Source organism: Amia ocellicauda, chromosome 10, assembly GCF_036373705.1.
Source record: "Amia ocellicauda isolate fAmiCal2 chromosome 10, fAmiCal2.hap1, whole genome shotgun sequence".
In the NCBI taxonomy this organism is placed as follows: Eukaryota; Metazoa; Chordata; class Actinopteri; order Amiiformes; family Amiidae; genus Amia; species Amia ocellicauda.
Window position 1 is genome coordinate 16183620 of NC_089859.1, and position 16234 is coordinate 16199853.

The following is a 16234-nucleotide window of genomic DNA, read 5'->3' on the forward strand; positions in this document are numbered from 1 at the left end:
GTGCAGACTGCTGGGCTGAGTTTTGTTAGTGGATTAGATGTTTCAGGTAAGAGCCACCAGTGCTGTTCTGCTCTCCACCACTAAAGGGGGCTCCTTACACATTACTGTACAGTACCTGTGGCCTGCACGACGCCATGCTTTGAGGCTGCATCACCGCCTCACTTTTCTTTCCTTTTTCCCTTTACTTAAAAGTAGACCAGGAAGAGTTTTTGGTCAATATATTTCATTATACCAAGATCCCTACTGGAAATAATGTGTAACTGCACTTTACAAGAAGATGAGGGAGGGGCACAGAAAGAGAGCACAGACAAGCAGTGTTGAGGTAGCCTAATACTCTCCTCCTCGTGTTTATTAAGAACAGGGTGCCTGGCTGTCATCAACACTGATAAATAAAATCAAACCAATAAATGCAAAAAGATGTCTAGTTAACACCCCCGCAGTGAGAGGGGTGGTTTGCAGGAGTTGACATTGGTGTTACCTGGAGTTGTATTATGAAATCTGCCTGCAGAGTCCCCCCCCCCCCCCCCCCCCCGACTGTTTCATCTCCCACACCATGCTCCTCCCTGAGAGAGGAGAAAGGGTGCGTGTGTACAGCACAGAGCCAGGAACGTCTGACCCCACAGGGCAGTGAGGGTGCTTGGATTCTGGCTCACCTTAATCGACAGCCGAGGTTTGAATCGATGCCAAGGGGAGATGTGCTGCATCTCTGCGGCACGCATGGATATGCTACGACAGAGGCCTCCTGTACACATTGTGTGGTCTCCATGCCTACTGTAGTCCTCTGTGCCTTACTGAAGACACCCTGAAACTGCCTCCCCCCCAATACAGGGCCCCAGCCATCCCCACTCTCTCACTCTCGCTCTTTCTGCCTGAGAGCGTGGACAGGCTCTGGCCCTACTTCTTGTCAATGGTTCTATTGTGTGCGAGTTGTGCTCACTGTGCTGGCTGCTTGTCTCTGCCTGGCCAGGGCTGGGCTTCACAGGCAGACCTCCAGCTACAAAACAGCTCCCTCAACACCCCGCAGCCCTCAAAACTCCCCACCCCCTTTCCCTTCCTCTCTCTCCCTCTCTGCTTGCTCGCCCCCATTGTCTGGTAGGGAAAAACAGGGTCCTTGCTTCTCTCTCCCTCTCATTCTTCTTGAAACTCAAAAAGAGCAGCTGCCTGGACTCTCAATGTCAGTGTCTCAGGCTGTGCTGTTCTCTTCTAGAAACATCTAGGGCACTGAGGTTATTTTAACCCTTCCCAGGGTTCTAGAACCCCCCCGACCCCTCAACCACATCAGAACAGAGGAGCTTTTCCAGATCAGCAGGGACACACGCACCCGGGGACACAAATGGAAATTGGGCTTCAAAGGCATTCAAGACTAAAAACAGGAGACACTTCTTCACACAGAGAGGCGTCACAATCTGAACAAACTCCCCAGCGATGTGGTAGAAGCTGAAAATTTGCGAACATTTAAAAATCAGGGTTCCCACACCTTCTTAAACATCAAATTCAAGGACTTTCCAGGCCCAATTCCCTCAAATTCAAGGACCCAACATGGATCAAGGTTAATTACTGTTACACCACTGAGAATTTTTATAAAGACAACTAGCAGGCTTTATAGAAGCTCACAGACAACATTTAAAAACAGAGAGGCTTGAATGTGCAAGTAAAAAAAAAAATCAAACAAACTTCAATTTCTATTCTTGCACAAAATATATAAATTCAAGCACTTTCAATGACCCATGTCTATTTATGTCTATTTTCAAAAACATTCAAGGCCTTGATTTTGTTTCTCTCAAATTCACAAACTTTCAAGGATTTCAAGGACATGTGGGAACCCTGAAAAATAGACTGGATAGGATCCTTGGATTACTTAGTTATTAATGGACACCAAACAAGCACAATGGGTCGAATGGCCTCCTATCGTTGGTAAACTTTCTTATGTTCTTATATAAAAAAAGACACAGAAGTGATACTGTTGACCCATGAGAGGGGTTTCATCACTTTAAAAGAGCTGTAGACACATACACAACATAGAAACTCACACACACAACACACAGACATACACATTCATACTCTGCCACACACACATTGATTTTACACCTTAAAGCAATGTCAGATATTGATTAATATCTTTGATCCCTTAAATTGATTAACAAACACGATGTCAATGGAGTCACTGGAGCTCCAGTGGGACTGGACACCCGAGCACACAGATGGGAGCCCTGTCCCAACCCAACCTGTGAATAAACTGGTCTTCACCCCTTTATAAGACCTCTTTAACTGAGAGACACGAAAGGAGAAACAATGTCTCAATAAAAAAATCAATTTAATGTGTTAACAATTCCAATTTCTTTTTTCAAACTTGGTTCAGATTGGAGCCTCTGGATAACTTTACAATATGTAAAGTGAGATCTGTGATCAGAACCTCCCCCCCGCCAAAAAAAAAAGACAACCTGAATTATAGTAATGAATTAGATTGAAACAGATATTGGCTACGCACAATTTAACTCCCCCACCCCAACATCACCCCCCCCAAAAAAACTAACACAATGCATAATCAAATGGGATGGTTACAATTCTCTTGGTAAACTAGAATAAAACTCACTACTTTTCAACTTGTTTGAAAGAAGAAATCATATACAAAACATGAAAAAAATATATATATATTAATACACAAAACAAATACTGGCAAAAATAAAAACAAATAACAAAATTCCTGCATATGTTTGTCAGGTGTGGCCAAAAAGCAGTGATTCAGGGGTTAAAGTTCACAACCTCTCCACAGCCACACACATAGCCCAATGGACCTACTGAGGGGACACTACACAACATCCAATTCGAGCAGTTCAGAAGGACAGGTTCCTAGCACAGTGGCATGAACACAACAAACAAGCAAAACTCCCCAAAAAAGGATCAAATAACTGTAAAACATTCAAATGGTGTTTCCCAGGAGGAGCTACACACATAGGGTAGTCCAAGCATTGTTTTTTTTCTGCTCTCGTTTTGTTGCAGAATTATTCCTGTTAGTCAAGTGGAAGTGACTAAATCAAAAAGCAGTTAAAATCTAATCATGAAAAACCTAATAAAAATAAATCAAATAAAAAGGAAATAGCATTGATATTCACTCCTATACCCTGGGGTGTCCTGCATTTTTTCGTTTGTGTGTGTGTGTTTCTGATTCACCAGCTCTCAGTGTCCCAAAGAAGAAATCATTACTTCAATTGTGTTTGACATTTTGAGCAAACCCAGGCCTTTTCTTTGAACTTTATACACCCTTTACCAACCATTAAAATCCATTATGGCTTAGGGTTTTGGCACAGCTCGTTAAGCGTATGATTGAAAGATAATTAATTCCAGTACTATTGTAAGTGCAAGAGCTGGTTGCGCCAGTCACAAATCGAAAGGCCTTGGGCTTGGCCTGTGAACGCCTGGGTGTGATGAGACTATATTTAAATCAAGGCGGTGTCTGCCGTTGGGTAATGACTTCTGACTTGGGACCCGCAGCAGTTGCAAATCATCATCTGTCGCAATGTGCACAGTCACCTGCTTACAGTCATCTCATCACCGTTTTTGCAAAATGTCCTTGCAATGCAAAACAAACAAACAAAAAAAAAGACTAAAAGACTAAAGACTGGAACGGACTATTTAAATTCTGTGACTCCAATTAACCAATTAAGACCTGAGATGGAGTGCAAACCAGTCCCCCCTTCGGTCCATTAGGACTGGACCAGCCATGCCGCTTTTCTTCAGTTAAAAAACTAACTTCTGAAAAGAACTGGTGTCACGTGTGGCCTGCCTGTCTTTCTGGCATTCGGCTCCTATCTTATACAAAGGCGTGGCGGGGAGCTGTGGTCCTGCAGGTGGGGACCATGGTGTCTCAGTTTCTGTTCCTCCTCCACTAAACCGTTTATTTGCTAACGTGAACCAACCGAGCATCACTTCCTGTGTCATGAGTCGGCGGGGTATGTAGGGAGAGAGGCACAGAACCTGCAGGACTGACTGCAGCCCTCTGGGAACAGGCTGCCCACCACTGCTGCATAAGCAGTGCTACGGGCGTCACTTGTTGAAAGCAAGAAAGAAAAAAACGGTTTAGTTTTGTAGGCTGAGAATTTACAAACACATGCTACTAGAACAGTTTATTCTAGCTGCTACTGCTACCTTTGGGAATTAAAAAAATAATAGTAATAGTAATAATTATAATAATCAGTCTGGATAAACAATTCTACTTAAGGAAAAAGAGGAAAGAAGACTCAAGTTAAAAAAGGAGGCAGTAAAAGATTTGGATTGGGAGCGAACAGATCAGGAAATCGCCCCTGTAGGGCAAAACTAGTTACAACATTTTCCCCAAATAATGAAAAACTGATAAAAGTAAAAACTATATCTAAATGACTTGCTCTGATAAAACTGTAGAATTAGTGTCTCTGGACAGTTTCTCACAATCAATATACAACATCCAAGTGAGTTCTGTTTTTTTTTTGCAAAGGAGGCTGCGTTGGACAGGAACAGAACCTCATCACGCCGGGGAAGGGTAGCACAACCACAGCACCTGGGCAGTCAGGCGGGACAACATGGCACTGCTGCCCAGGCACTACATGGAGGACACAAACTAGACCTGACGCTGCAAAATAGATGCAAGACAATGAGCCAGGAAATTATTTTGTGTGTGCATGTGACGAAAACAGGATTTTGTTTTTATTTTTCTAAGTGCAATCAGACATTTTAAGACAGGAGACAGGCCCCTATTTTCTGTGTTGTGTCCGAGGGGACAAACCTGCAGCTGCCTCTTGGAAGTGTCACTGCTTTCACCCAAGGGCTTTCGGGCGCTTGGCTCCGAGGATCTGTGGACAGCAGGCCCCTCGAAGTCCTGCCTTGCACAGCCTCTTAAGTGAGACACTAACAGCCCTGACAGCAGCTGGGCCCCTGCAGACACTTCAGGGGCCACAGCTGCCAGGTGACCAGGTCTGGTGTGTTTCTTTCCTTCTAAGAGAAAAATATTTCTGCAGACTCCAAACCAAAAAAAAAAAAAAAAATGTTGTGGACGGCCCTGATGTGAAAGTTAGGCTGTAGTTTGAATGAGTTTTACCGTCATCCGTATCCCAGAAACAAACCCGAACTGGAAAACAATATTAATAAAGTAATTGTAGTAATAATAACACTAGTATAAATGGTAGTAATGCTATTTACAGTCTACAGCCATCCACTGTGAGTGAGTGATGAAGAGCAACACAGCCATTGAAAATTGGCCCCCCGTCCCCCATCACACATTGCCTTGCTGCATCCGCTGTGTTGTTGTAAACAAATAAAGGCTTCACAAATTCCAGCCTATATATATATATATATATATATATATATATTTAATTAATTCTCCCTTTTTCAAAGTCACATATAAAAAATATTTACTGTTTATTCAATTATTTATTATATTTCCATATTTAATAAATGTAATCACCCCCAAACAGTTTTATCATTATTATTTTAACCACCCTGAGAGTTAATGGCAAGTCAACATTTAAGCACATCTGACTTTAATTTAGAATCGTTATCTCTATATCTATTTATTTATTTAACAGTCTGTCTACTGAGATGTTGGAGGAAAAACTAAATTTGCTTAAAAATAATCACTAACAGGATGCAGAGCAGGGGGCACTCCACAGCTGAGCTTCAAGTGAACTTGACAGTTGAGATTATCAGCAGTTGCTTCATTTTTTGGAATGTGTGTCCCTCTTTACTCTTATCCCTACCAGACCAGGCACGTATAAACTGCCTGGTCTGGGGAACCAAAAAGTGCCAAACAGATTCACTCAAGTGCTGATACTTTACTGATACGACCAATACGCCTATATACTCCCCTCCTCCCTGGGGCCCAAACTACAGCTCTACACCTGTCTTCTGAGGCCTGCGCTAGAATTTCACAGAAATGTCAAAAGGCAAATTGCACTTTTTTTTTTTTTTTTTTTTGCTTTGTTGTTTTTCATAGTAGTGGGGGTAGGGTGCTAAAGATGCATAGTCCTCATACTCAAACAACAATGCCAGAGGCCCGACGTGTAGCGTCGATACATCAATGTTAGTGCTTCAAACCAGCTTTTGTGTGCTTGGTTGTTTTATTTTGTTTGTTTTGTTTTCTTGGGGGAAACTCAGGAAAGTAAATCCACCATTAAGATGGTGGTACATATATACAGAGTGTTTTTCATCTGTTTGTTTTATGCATTTATTTGTTGAAATAAAAGAAAATTAAAACGACTTTGACTCCCAGAAGAGCAGGTGCATAGAGGAGCAACGTCCTGCGATGGACATTCTGAGAAGCCCCCACCAAGTAAAACTCCCAGGCCGTCCCGATCAATATCAATTAGAAAAATGTTGTGAATAAAACCAGTGACTGTCGGGACCAAAGTACTTGTTCCCCGTCATTTAGGACCGTTTGTGTGTTTTTCATGCTGGAAAGACTACCCAGCTGCCAGCAGGCTTAAAATGACCTGTTTTGTTCACTGCAAGAAAAAGTTTCTCCTCAAGCTAACAAGTCCCCCAACCCCAAAGAAGCCTGCTTTGGTTCTTCACTGATTTACTTTTAAAACAAACTTTTAAGCTTATAAATGCCGAAAAAATACTTTTCACTCCACCGCTCCCATTCAGTACGTAGTGAGTTAGTGTTCCTTTGGTTTATGTACAAATCTACATGTATTTAGTCTTATACACAATATAAAGGATATAAAAATGACTGCTAAAAATGATCTGAAATTATATTCTTTTCTGTTTAAAAAAAATCATTAATATATTTCAATCTGTTAATGCGATTTTTCAGATAACTTTCATCCGTCTCTCCTAGTACGATTATAATCAAATATACTTTTTCATTTATTTATTTCTTAGAAAATGGTTAGTATGAAATATGTAATAATAATCAGCGTAATAGGAAATATTTCGATTTCAGAATCAGCCATTTCCTCGTCATACAAGAAAGGCTGTAAACTCTATTTTAGGAGCTGCCTCGTGTGAATTTGTGAGTATGTGTGTGTGTGTGAGATTATTATTATTTTTTTACTTTTTAATACAAAACGTTTAAACAGAATGGTACCTTTTCCTTTTTTCTTCTTCTGTTTTTTGCACACTATTTACACCGAGCATGTCAAGAAGAGAATCAAAGCAAACCCCTGTGCATTAAACCCACTTCTGCTGAGTGGTTCAGTGGGGCTGGGTTCTAGAACCAAATGGTTCAATGAGCGCTCTAGAACACACAGTAGGTTCTGCAGTTGCATTGTTGGGGGGTGTCCTGTGATTTAAAAAACAAAAAATAACAGCAATAATAATAGCAATCATCATCATAAAAATCAAACACTGACCCCATCACCAATCACCTTTGGGTAAAGATGTCCACCAAATGCCCTTTGTCGAGTTAAAAGTATGTTCACCACAGTCACAGTTCACATCTCACACGTCACGTCACGTCACGTCAGGCTGCTCTGCCACTCAGGTGACCAAAGCTCCACGCACTCCAATTCAGGCAGAATATCTTCATGCCAGTTCAGTAATTCAGCCATCACACTTCATATCCGCTGAATAAGCAGTCAGCCGGGTGCTCACAATGCCAAGGATGAATACGATCATGAATAACAATCATGGCCTATCACAGCACCGGCCCCTGCTGGTTTGCTATTGTTGCGTTCTGTTCCTTTTGTTTCATTGTTTCTTTTCTTGGTGTTGTTATCCTGTTTTGTAATCTAATGACCAGGATGCCCAAATTCGTACCACTGATAAATAAAAAAAATTGGCAAGAAAACGGGAGAACAAAAACTGGCAATAGGGTTTCGTTAAAAATAAAGAAAAAAAAAGAACCAGGAAAATAAGTTGCCCAAGGACAGACTGCGGACATGAGAACTCAAGTCATCCGCACCCTCTCGCCATGTTTCAGCTGTCTCTCTCTCTCTGTGTCAGTGCCTGTGTGTGTGCAAGTGTGTGTGAGTGTGTGTCAGGGTGTGTCAGTGTCTGTGCGTGTGTTTCAACGTCTGACTCAGGGTCTGACTAACACAGTATCTGTGTGTTTGTGTGTGTGTGTGTCTGAAATGCCTCCAGGTTGAGTGCAGCTGGTCAGTTTCCTTCTCCCATGTCAGCTGCAGTCTGACCTTCACAAACAGGTGCCAATGCCCTGTCTCTCTGATTCGCTCATTTGCATCTGGAGCCCAAATGGAGTCTTACTACCCAAAGTATTTCACAACCCATGGCTGCAGGGATCAGGCCCCAGTTTCTCTCTCTCTTCACATCTCTTGCACTCTGTTTTTGTGTTCCTGTAATTGCTCTCTCAACCTGTGTGCCAAATATGGCTCAAAGCAGGCAGACCAGAGTTTTGTTTGGGTGAAATAGATGGGGTTCTGTGAACAGCGATGGCCTGTGGGAGGCTTCGGGTGACACCAGAAGTGACAAACTAAATTTGCCACATGGGAGTGCTATCATCAAAATTAGGTCAATTTAATGTTTTAATAAGGATCAATATGTATGCCAAAACATGATACGTTTAGAGCATTTTATAAATGCAACAGGATTGAATCTGACTACGATATCTCCAGAATTTTCCCACCCACCCCATTTCAAACCGTAACCAGAAATACAGAGGGACTTTTATCTTTGTGTTTTTAAATTTGCATGTACAGTACAGTCACAAAGTTTCAAATACACAGTTTCGAAATCTGGAAGTTCCTAACTGCCTCACAGAAACCACTGTCAAAACTCTATACAGCACTGTGTTATTGCAAACAGTATGGAAAGACTCCACCGGCTATGGGATAACACAGCCTGGCGTGGCATGGCTCCTCACACTGAGCTTCAGGGACCAGCCGTTTCAGTCCAGACCTTTGTAGGGTGCGGTGTATTGCAGTCTTTAATAATGTTGCTGACTTTGATTCTCCTCACAGTGCTTATCCCTTCTATAATAACTGACAAAGGGGAAGAACCATTTAAAAAAGGTTATTTATGTCAAATGATAGTTACTTGTGTATTTATTATGCTGTACTGTTTTAGTTTTTTCAGACATCATCTATGACACGAGGTTAGAAAATCTCATGAGTTTCTATCAGCCTGGTCGGCCAATTAGTTAGATCAATCGTGACTGTACTGTACTGTAAACCGATCAGCCATAACATCATGACCACCTGCCTAATATTGTGTTGGTCCCCCTTTTGCCGCCAAAACAGACCTGACCCGTCGAGGCATGGACTCCACTAGACCTCTGAAGGTGTGCTGTGGGATCTGGCACCAAGACGTCAGCAACAGATCCTTTAAGTCCTGTAAGTTGCGAGGTGGGGCCTCCATGGATCGGACTTGTTTGTCCAGCACATCCCACAGATGCTCGATTGGATTGAGATCTGGGGAATTTGGAGGCCAAGTCAACACCTTGAACTCGTGATTCATCAGACCAGGCCACCTTCTTCCATTGCTCCGTGGTCCAGTTCTGATGCTGACGTGCCCATTGTAGGCGCTTTGGGCAGTGGACAGGGGTCAGCATGGGCACCCTGACTGGTCTGCGGCTACGCAGCCCCATACGCAACAAACTGCGATGCACTGTGTGTTCTGACACCTTTCTATCAAAACCAGCATTAACTTTCTCAGCAATTTGAGCTACAGTAGCTCGTCTGTTGGATCGGACCACACGGGCCAGCCGTCGCTCCCCAGGTGCATCAGTGAGCCTTGGCCGCCCATGACCCTGTCACCGGTTCACCGCTTTTCCTTCCTTGGACACTTTTCATAGGTACTGACCACTGCAGACCAGGAACACCCCACAAGAGCTGCAGTTTTGGAGATGCTCTGACCCAGTCGTCTAGCCATCACAATTTGGCCCTTGTCAAAGTCGCTCAGATCCAAATTTGATGACAAAATGTTCACTTGCTGCCTAATATATCCCACCCACTGACAGGTGCCATGATAACGAGATTATCAGTGTTATTCACTTCACCTGTCAGTGGTCATAATGTTATGGCTGATCAGTTTGGCTGATATGAGAATGAAAGTGCGTGTGTGTAAGAGAGAGAGAGGTAGAGAGGGAAGGCAGGTGGGGAAATAGAGGAATGTTCAAATTCAAATAAAGCACCAACAGTCACTTTCGTGCAAAGAAGAATGTGGAGCGGTCTCCACTCTTCTCTTCTACTGAGCGGAGTTAAAAAAAAAAACAAGTAAAAAGGCCATCTAAAATTAAGCGTTTTCTGCAAATCAATCCGCTGGCTGGTATTGATCGGGGTATCCATGTACCCCTGCTGCAGTATGTGTGTCTGGGCACAGGCGCCTGCCTCCTCCAGCCTTCTCCCTGCAGGCCTCTTGAAGATTTGATCATGAAGCAAGTGACTGCTGTACAGTTGGCATGTGGCACAAAGAGGCTGGTCCTGTTTTGTTTTGTTTTGTTCATAAAACAAAAAGGAAAAATGAATCGTATCATAAATAACTTCCACTAAACCCACCTCCTCCACAATATATATATATTTTTTTTAAATCCGACGGGTGTACAAATCTAACAGAGCAGAGATTTTGGCGATGTGTCTTCAGTAAACCTTGGATATTTCCCAGAGGGGATGCTGGCAGAGTTTTCCTTCCTCACTGTCACCCTCCAGTGCTCCATCCTGGTGGGGGTGGAGGGCATGGCGAGTCTCTGGAGAACCTGTCCTGCAAACAAGAAGGAAGAGGAGGGGACTTCAGAATAACAAAAGACGACTTTACTGTGGCCTGCGAGGAGAGCCCCACACAGAGGGGGCAGAGTAATGATAAACAAGCCCATGTGGTTAAACCATGTCTGTGAGTGAGTGTGTTTGTGTGGATGAGTGTTTGTGGGAAACAGGAAGCATGTCCACTGTCGTAGTGTTTTGTTTTTCGAAATTCAAATGCGTATTTTACGCTGGTAGAAGAACATCTGAGGAAGGAAGAGGCAAAAGGGACCGAGCTCGCTACCCACCTGGTGCAGACTGGAGGATGGGGCATTAACTGGGCACCCAACTGTGGGCCGAGCCCTGGGCAGAGGTGTTGGGGTAGCTCTGATTGCTGGGAAGGATGGGGTCGAAGTTGAAATCGATGCCTTCACCGTCCATGAGGTCGCTGTTGATGATGTAATCCACGTCGCAGTCCAGGTTCTCCGTGAACATGTCAATGTCCAGGTCGGTGGGCAGCTTGTCTTGGCTGGGTAGGAAGCAGCCGGAGCCCCCGAAGGGACCTACGGCAGGGAGGCTGGTGGCAGATGGGGGCATCCCCCCCAACAGCAGCCCTGCGGACGGTGTGGCAGAATGGGCAGCTGACAGATGGGCAGAATCCTGGCCCAGCACCGGCAGCAGCATTCCCAGTGCCATCTGCTGGGGGGAATTGCCCAGTTGGGACCTCTGCTGCTGCTGCTGCTGCTGCTGCTGCTGCAGAGACATGGCAGTGACAGAGTTCTGCTCTAGGGAGGGAACTTTCCCCCCCCGGCCCCCTAGCTGCCCTCCCAGGATCAGCAGGTTGGTGGCACCCTGGTTGGCCATCAGAGGGTCCACCTGGGTCATCATGACGTCACTGGGGGGTGGGGAGTCGGAAGTCAGCAGGGCTTCCAGGCTGGAGGGCACATGACCACTGAAGTGGCCCCCCCTGCCGCTGGAGCCCCCGTTGCCGGTCAGTGGGTTGAACAGGGAGTTGCCGAAGCTGGAGGTAGTGCTGGAGCTGCTGCTGCCACCCTGCGGGGCTGAGGGGGCGGCCGTCTGGGACTGTGCCACGCTGGGCGCCTGCTGCTGCAGTGCCTGTCCAGCCTGCAGAGGGCGGTAGGCCGGGAAGCCGGAGCTCCGGGACAGCAGGGTGGCGGCAGAGGGCAGTGGCGTGGGGTTGCCCCCAGCAGGGGGGGCCGTACTAGGAGTGCTGCCCTGCTGGGAGGTCACGAGGGTCAGGCCATCAATCAGGTCCAGCTCTTCCATGAGCGTCTCGGTGAGCGTGGGCGGCACGTTGCCGGCAGAGTAAGTGGCCAGCGCGGAATGCAGGTCATCATCGGGCAGCTCGTCCTCGTCCTCGTGGCCGGGCGCGATGGGGGACAGCCGGCCGCTCAGGGTACTGGCGTTGGAGCTGGTGCGTGGCCGGAAGCTGGTCCACATGTCCGGGTCATCCAGGCTGCCCCGGGAGGAGGGGCTGCTGCTGTTCACACCCCACTTAGGGAACTGCTGCTGGGACGAGCCGGGGCTGTCCGCCCCACCACCCGTGCCGTCCGCTGCCCCTTGCAGGGCTCCTGCTGCGCCCCCGGCGGCCTGCTTCTTGGTCTGCTTGGCGCGCATGCGGCTCTTCAGAAGCTTGCTGCTGTTGTCCATGGAGGCGGCGCGGCGGCGGGGGGCCTTGCCGCTCTTCCCCCCCTCAGGGTTCAGCATCCACCAGGAGCTCTTCCCCGTCGACTCATTGTGCACCCGCAGGAATTTGTTGTGCAGGGACAGGTTGTGACGGATTGAATTCTGAATTCGGAAAGGGTGTGGAAACAGAAAACAGAACAAGTAAGTGCGGGTGTCAGCAGGAGGGGCATGTGAAGGTCCTCAACAGCAGTTGTGTCAAGGCATATTAAAAACATATACCTTGATGGAAAATATCGTACGAGGCACATTTAAAGTAACTTATAATAACAGTGGCAGATGCACATTGTTTATTATGCTGCATTATAACCCAACAATCATAGGGAATAACACTCACTTCGGTACGTATCGGTGTCAAAGGTGAGGTGGAGGTGATGGGAAAGTGGCCTATGTGGTTGTGGAGGGTTGTCTGAGGTGCCAAGAGCAAACCCTGACACACAAACAGCATCTGATCAATACAGTCCGCATGCCATGTCGATAATGAAAATGCACAATGTTGGCCGGGGTGGCTGCTGTGGAAGGCGATCGATAGCACACAGCAGCTCAGATTATTACTCACTCAGCTGGGTGGCAGCTCATTGCACTTTGTCCAGAGGCACGTGTCACTCTGACAGACATGGGCCAGGGGCCGTACAAATGCTGTAAAGGCTTAAGCAGGAAGGCTTTCACTGACAGGCAGTGAGAATGCTAGACAGTGTAACACTCATGGACCCAATGTCATGAGAGAGGGGCTACCCTGCTTATCAGCTGGGGAGGCAGTCACTCACTACCACGGGCAGACGGGAGACACATGACATGGTGTAAGAGGCAATGTGCCCCTCACTGGGTAAATACTGGGATCAATAGAATGACTTTTATCTATGCATGTATGTGTTGTTGTTATTATTATTAATAACACAGTATTTGTATTATTATTATTTAGCAGGTGCATTTATCAAAGACAGTTTGCATGGCTTTTACAAACAACGCCTTACAGTATCCTACATGCACACATGACAAGGATAACAATAAAACAACTACAAAGAAATTAATGCATGCATTACAAGTGCCAAAAAAGTACAGGTGGCGATCAGAAAGGTCACCCTGGTGTCATATGAGCAGTGTTTATGTATTGATAGAGACAGCACTACAGAAATCTACTTGCTAAAATGAGCAGATATGATGTGTCCAACTGCCCAGAGAAGAAAACACACACACCTGTATCCTGTGCTCACCTTGGCCTGGGGCATCTAGCAGGACCCGGTGGGTATTTGTACCACATTTGTGAAACTGGACAATATTAACTGTTGTGAGGGGGCGGCTCATTTGGATATGACAGATGTGAGTTTGTGCATGTGAGTGTGAGTGTGTATGTGTTTTCAGATATTACCTTCCACCCTGCGGAACTGTTGCTGTCTCCTTTATCCTTGAAGTAAGGCACGGTTTTGACCATCCAGTCATAGATCTGGGCCAGAGTGAGTCGTTTCTCCGGCGAGTTCTCGATGGCTTGGCTGATGAGATCTGCATAGGACTGGTTACCCCAGGCATTGCGGCGGGAGGAGCCCTTCCTTGGGGTGACCCCGCCCACCCCAACTGCAGCCCCGCCTTCTGGAAAGACCACCTTCTCAGGCTCGGAAATGATTGGTAGCGGCTCCTGCTTTTCCTCGTCGGCGGGCGGAGTCCCAGCAGCCGACTCCGCCCCATCCGCTCCCTCCTGTTTGACAGTGGAGATATCAGGCCTGGGTAGAGGCCATGTGCAAGACCTCGGCCGGCTTTGCGGCTCAAAGTCCGGGTCGATGTCTACCATCGGTGATACCTTTTCCTCCTCCATAGTCCACGAGTATTTCTGTCCAACTTGCTTATCTGTATATAAGAATGGATGGAGAAACTATACAAATAATAATAGTAAAAAATCGAAATGGGAAAAAACGCATGCAAAGCTAAGTGCACCCTTGATACAAAAAATGATTTAAAAAAAACCTAATATTTAAAAAATATTAAAAAGGTTTTTACTGCAATATATATTGTTTGTTTAAAATAAAATAAAAACACCGGACAGCCGAATAAGGCGTTGTTAGTATCAATGCACCATTTATCCCTAAATTACAGAAGAGTCTAAACTTCCTGACGTCCCCCGTGTGTTTTTGTAATGCTACAGCTAAGTGACTCTTGCATATCCCAACACAAAGCGCTTCCTACTTAATGTAATAATATGCGAGTAGCTGGTCGTAAAGATTTACTATAATCTGGATCCACCAATATAGCGTCAACTAATCCTCCGCCGGGAGATTAAAAGGAATAAATAATCTTCTTAATAGTAAAATCTCTCGCTTTACTGGAGGGCAGAGGAGAAGTCTGATCAGGGGTTTTGTTAGTTTATATAAAAAGAACAAAGGGAACTCATCTAAGAGGAATGCGCATCAAAACATCTGGGCATTGGTCTGCACGCATACAAAACAACATTTGGACGACGAAAACTAGAATACTGATTCTATAAGATTGTTTTACAATAATCAATACTTTATATCAATATATTGGATACAAATAAAGATTTGGTCGCAAACATGCATGCAACCCCCCCCCCCAAAAAAAAACACAATGTCAAGTTTTCTGCACTAGCAGTACATTTTCCCAACACGTTATTTTAAGGATAGAAAAATAAATTCAATTTGATTAATATTTCAAGAAAATCTCAACTGGTTAAAAACTAAAAAATAGTATTAATTATACAAAATATGAAAAATCGATTCAATGGGAGTTTAACTGTACTTTTCTGTATTTTAAAACTTAAAAAATGAATATATTTATTTGCATAACCTCGTACGGGTTTCAAGAGTGCTATAATTTGCGTAATATAATAATGCTTTAGTGCTACACTTAAAAAAACAAACCAAATCCGTGCACCCAGTAAAAAAAAGGATTACGGTCCCATAGTAGGTCAGTATTACAAAGGAATGAGTGATTGACAGCTTCTGCACCGCCTCAGTATGCACGGACAAAAAGCGACCAAAACAGCCCAGTCCTTTCCGTGGAGACCGCTCCAGGACAAACCAACTCAGATTCAAGTTTATGACCATCGAAATCAGTTCAACGAGCAGCGATTATTATTTAAACAAAGGTCTACCATTCATTCGCTATAAAAATACACGTCTCTATGTATGAATAGGTAGGCCTATCGCAGAATTAAAAATAGTAATTATTGTATGTATGCATGCATTATGATTTCATAAAAAGCAGTATCGCGTATGCTGTCTTAGGTGCAAGCGCTCCCCCAATCCTTCCCGAGTTACTCGCTGAGGCGCTTCTCTCACAGTACACGGCCCATCACGGGAGTGCTGGCCGAAAGTCCACACGGCGGAAAAACAAGATGAAGACAAATCCGTGGCGCTTGCCGAGTCACGGACGGAGCCGCCGGACATGCCGGAGCAGCAGGCGCGAGCGGGCCGTCCTCGCTCAGGTCCGCGGTGCACCGGGCTGCCGCGTGCCCCCGCCCGCCATGCCTCGCGCTACACCGCGGGACCACGGAGCCGCGTCCCTCCCCCCCCCGGCCGGTGGTCTGCAGCCCGTCCTTATCCGCCCTCCGTGTTTATTTCATTCCCGGATCCGCGGAACCCCAATTCTCTGTCCGCTCGTAGTTCTGCGTTGTTTTGTTTTGACTCGACGAAGACTCCCTTCTACTGACGTCTGTTTACCTCGGCGGAGCAGCACGCACTGCGCCGGTGTGGCGGAGGGAGCCGGGAGAAGGAATTCTGGGAAATGCAGTCCCTTGGGTACAGTAGGGAAGTACAGTAGTGCTGTATCTAGGGGAATAGGGTTGGGGCGCTAGGCGATGCCTCGATGAATTGGCAGGGATAACGGAAGCCAGTGAAGTGTCCTTATGCTACGTGAAAAAAAATCTAAGCAGACACTTTAAATATAAATGAAATAGCATGTAACGGCACAGT

The 16234-nt window shown here is 45.6% G+C and overlaps 1 protein-coding gene across 1 annotated transcript; it reads right to left on the reverse strand.

The window, feature by feature from the left end:
• Positions 1 to 2295: 2295 nt before the first annotated feature.
• foxo4 (forkhead box O4) lies at positions 2296 to 16035 on the reverse strand. Its single transcript, XM_066715237.1, has 3 exons — positions 13681 to 16035; positions 10916 to 12416; positions 2296 to 10629 (listed from the first exon to the last, which is right to left on the reverse strand). The coding sequence occupies exons 1-2, from the start codon at positions 14119 to 14121 to the stop codon at positions 10941 to 10943; spliced, it is 1917 nt and encodes a 638-aa protein (XP_066571334.1). The 5' UTR covers positions 14122 to 16035; the 3' UTR covers positions 2296 to 10629; positions 10916 to 10940.
• Positions 16036 to 16234: the final 199 nt, after the last annotated feature.

What these genes read in the sequence shown, in the direction of transcription:
- foxo4 (XM_066715237.1), bottom strand. Translation starts at nt 14,121, where the DNA reads ATGGAGGAGGAAAAGGTATCACCGATGGTAGACATCGACCCGGACTTT. An exon ending in ACAGTTCCGCAGGGTGGAAG is followed by an intron (nt 12,417 to 13,680) that starts GTAATATCTGAA and finishes TTCCGAATTCAG; the next exon opens with AATTCAATCCGTCACAACCT.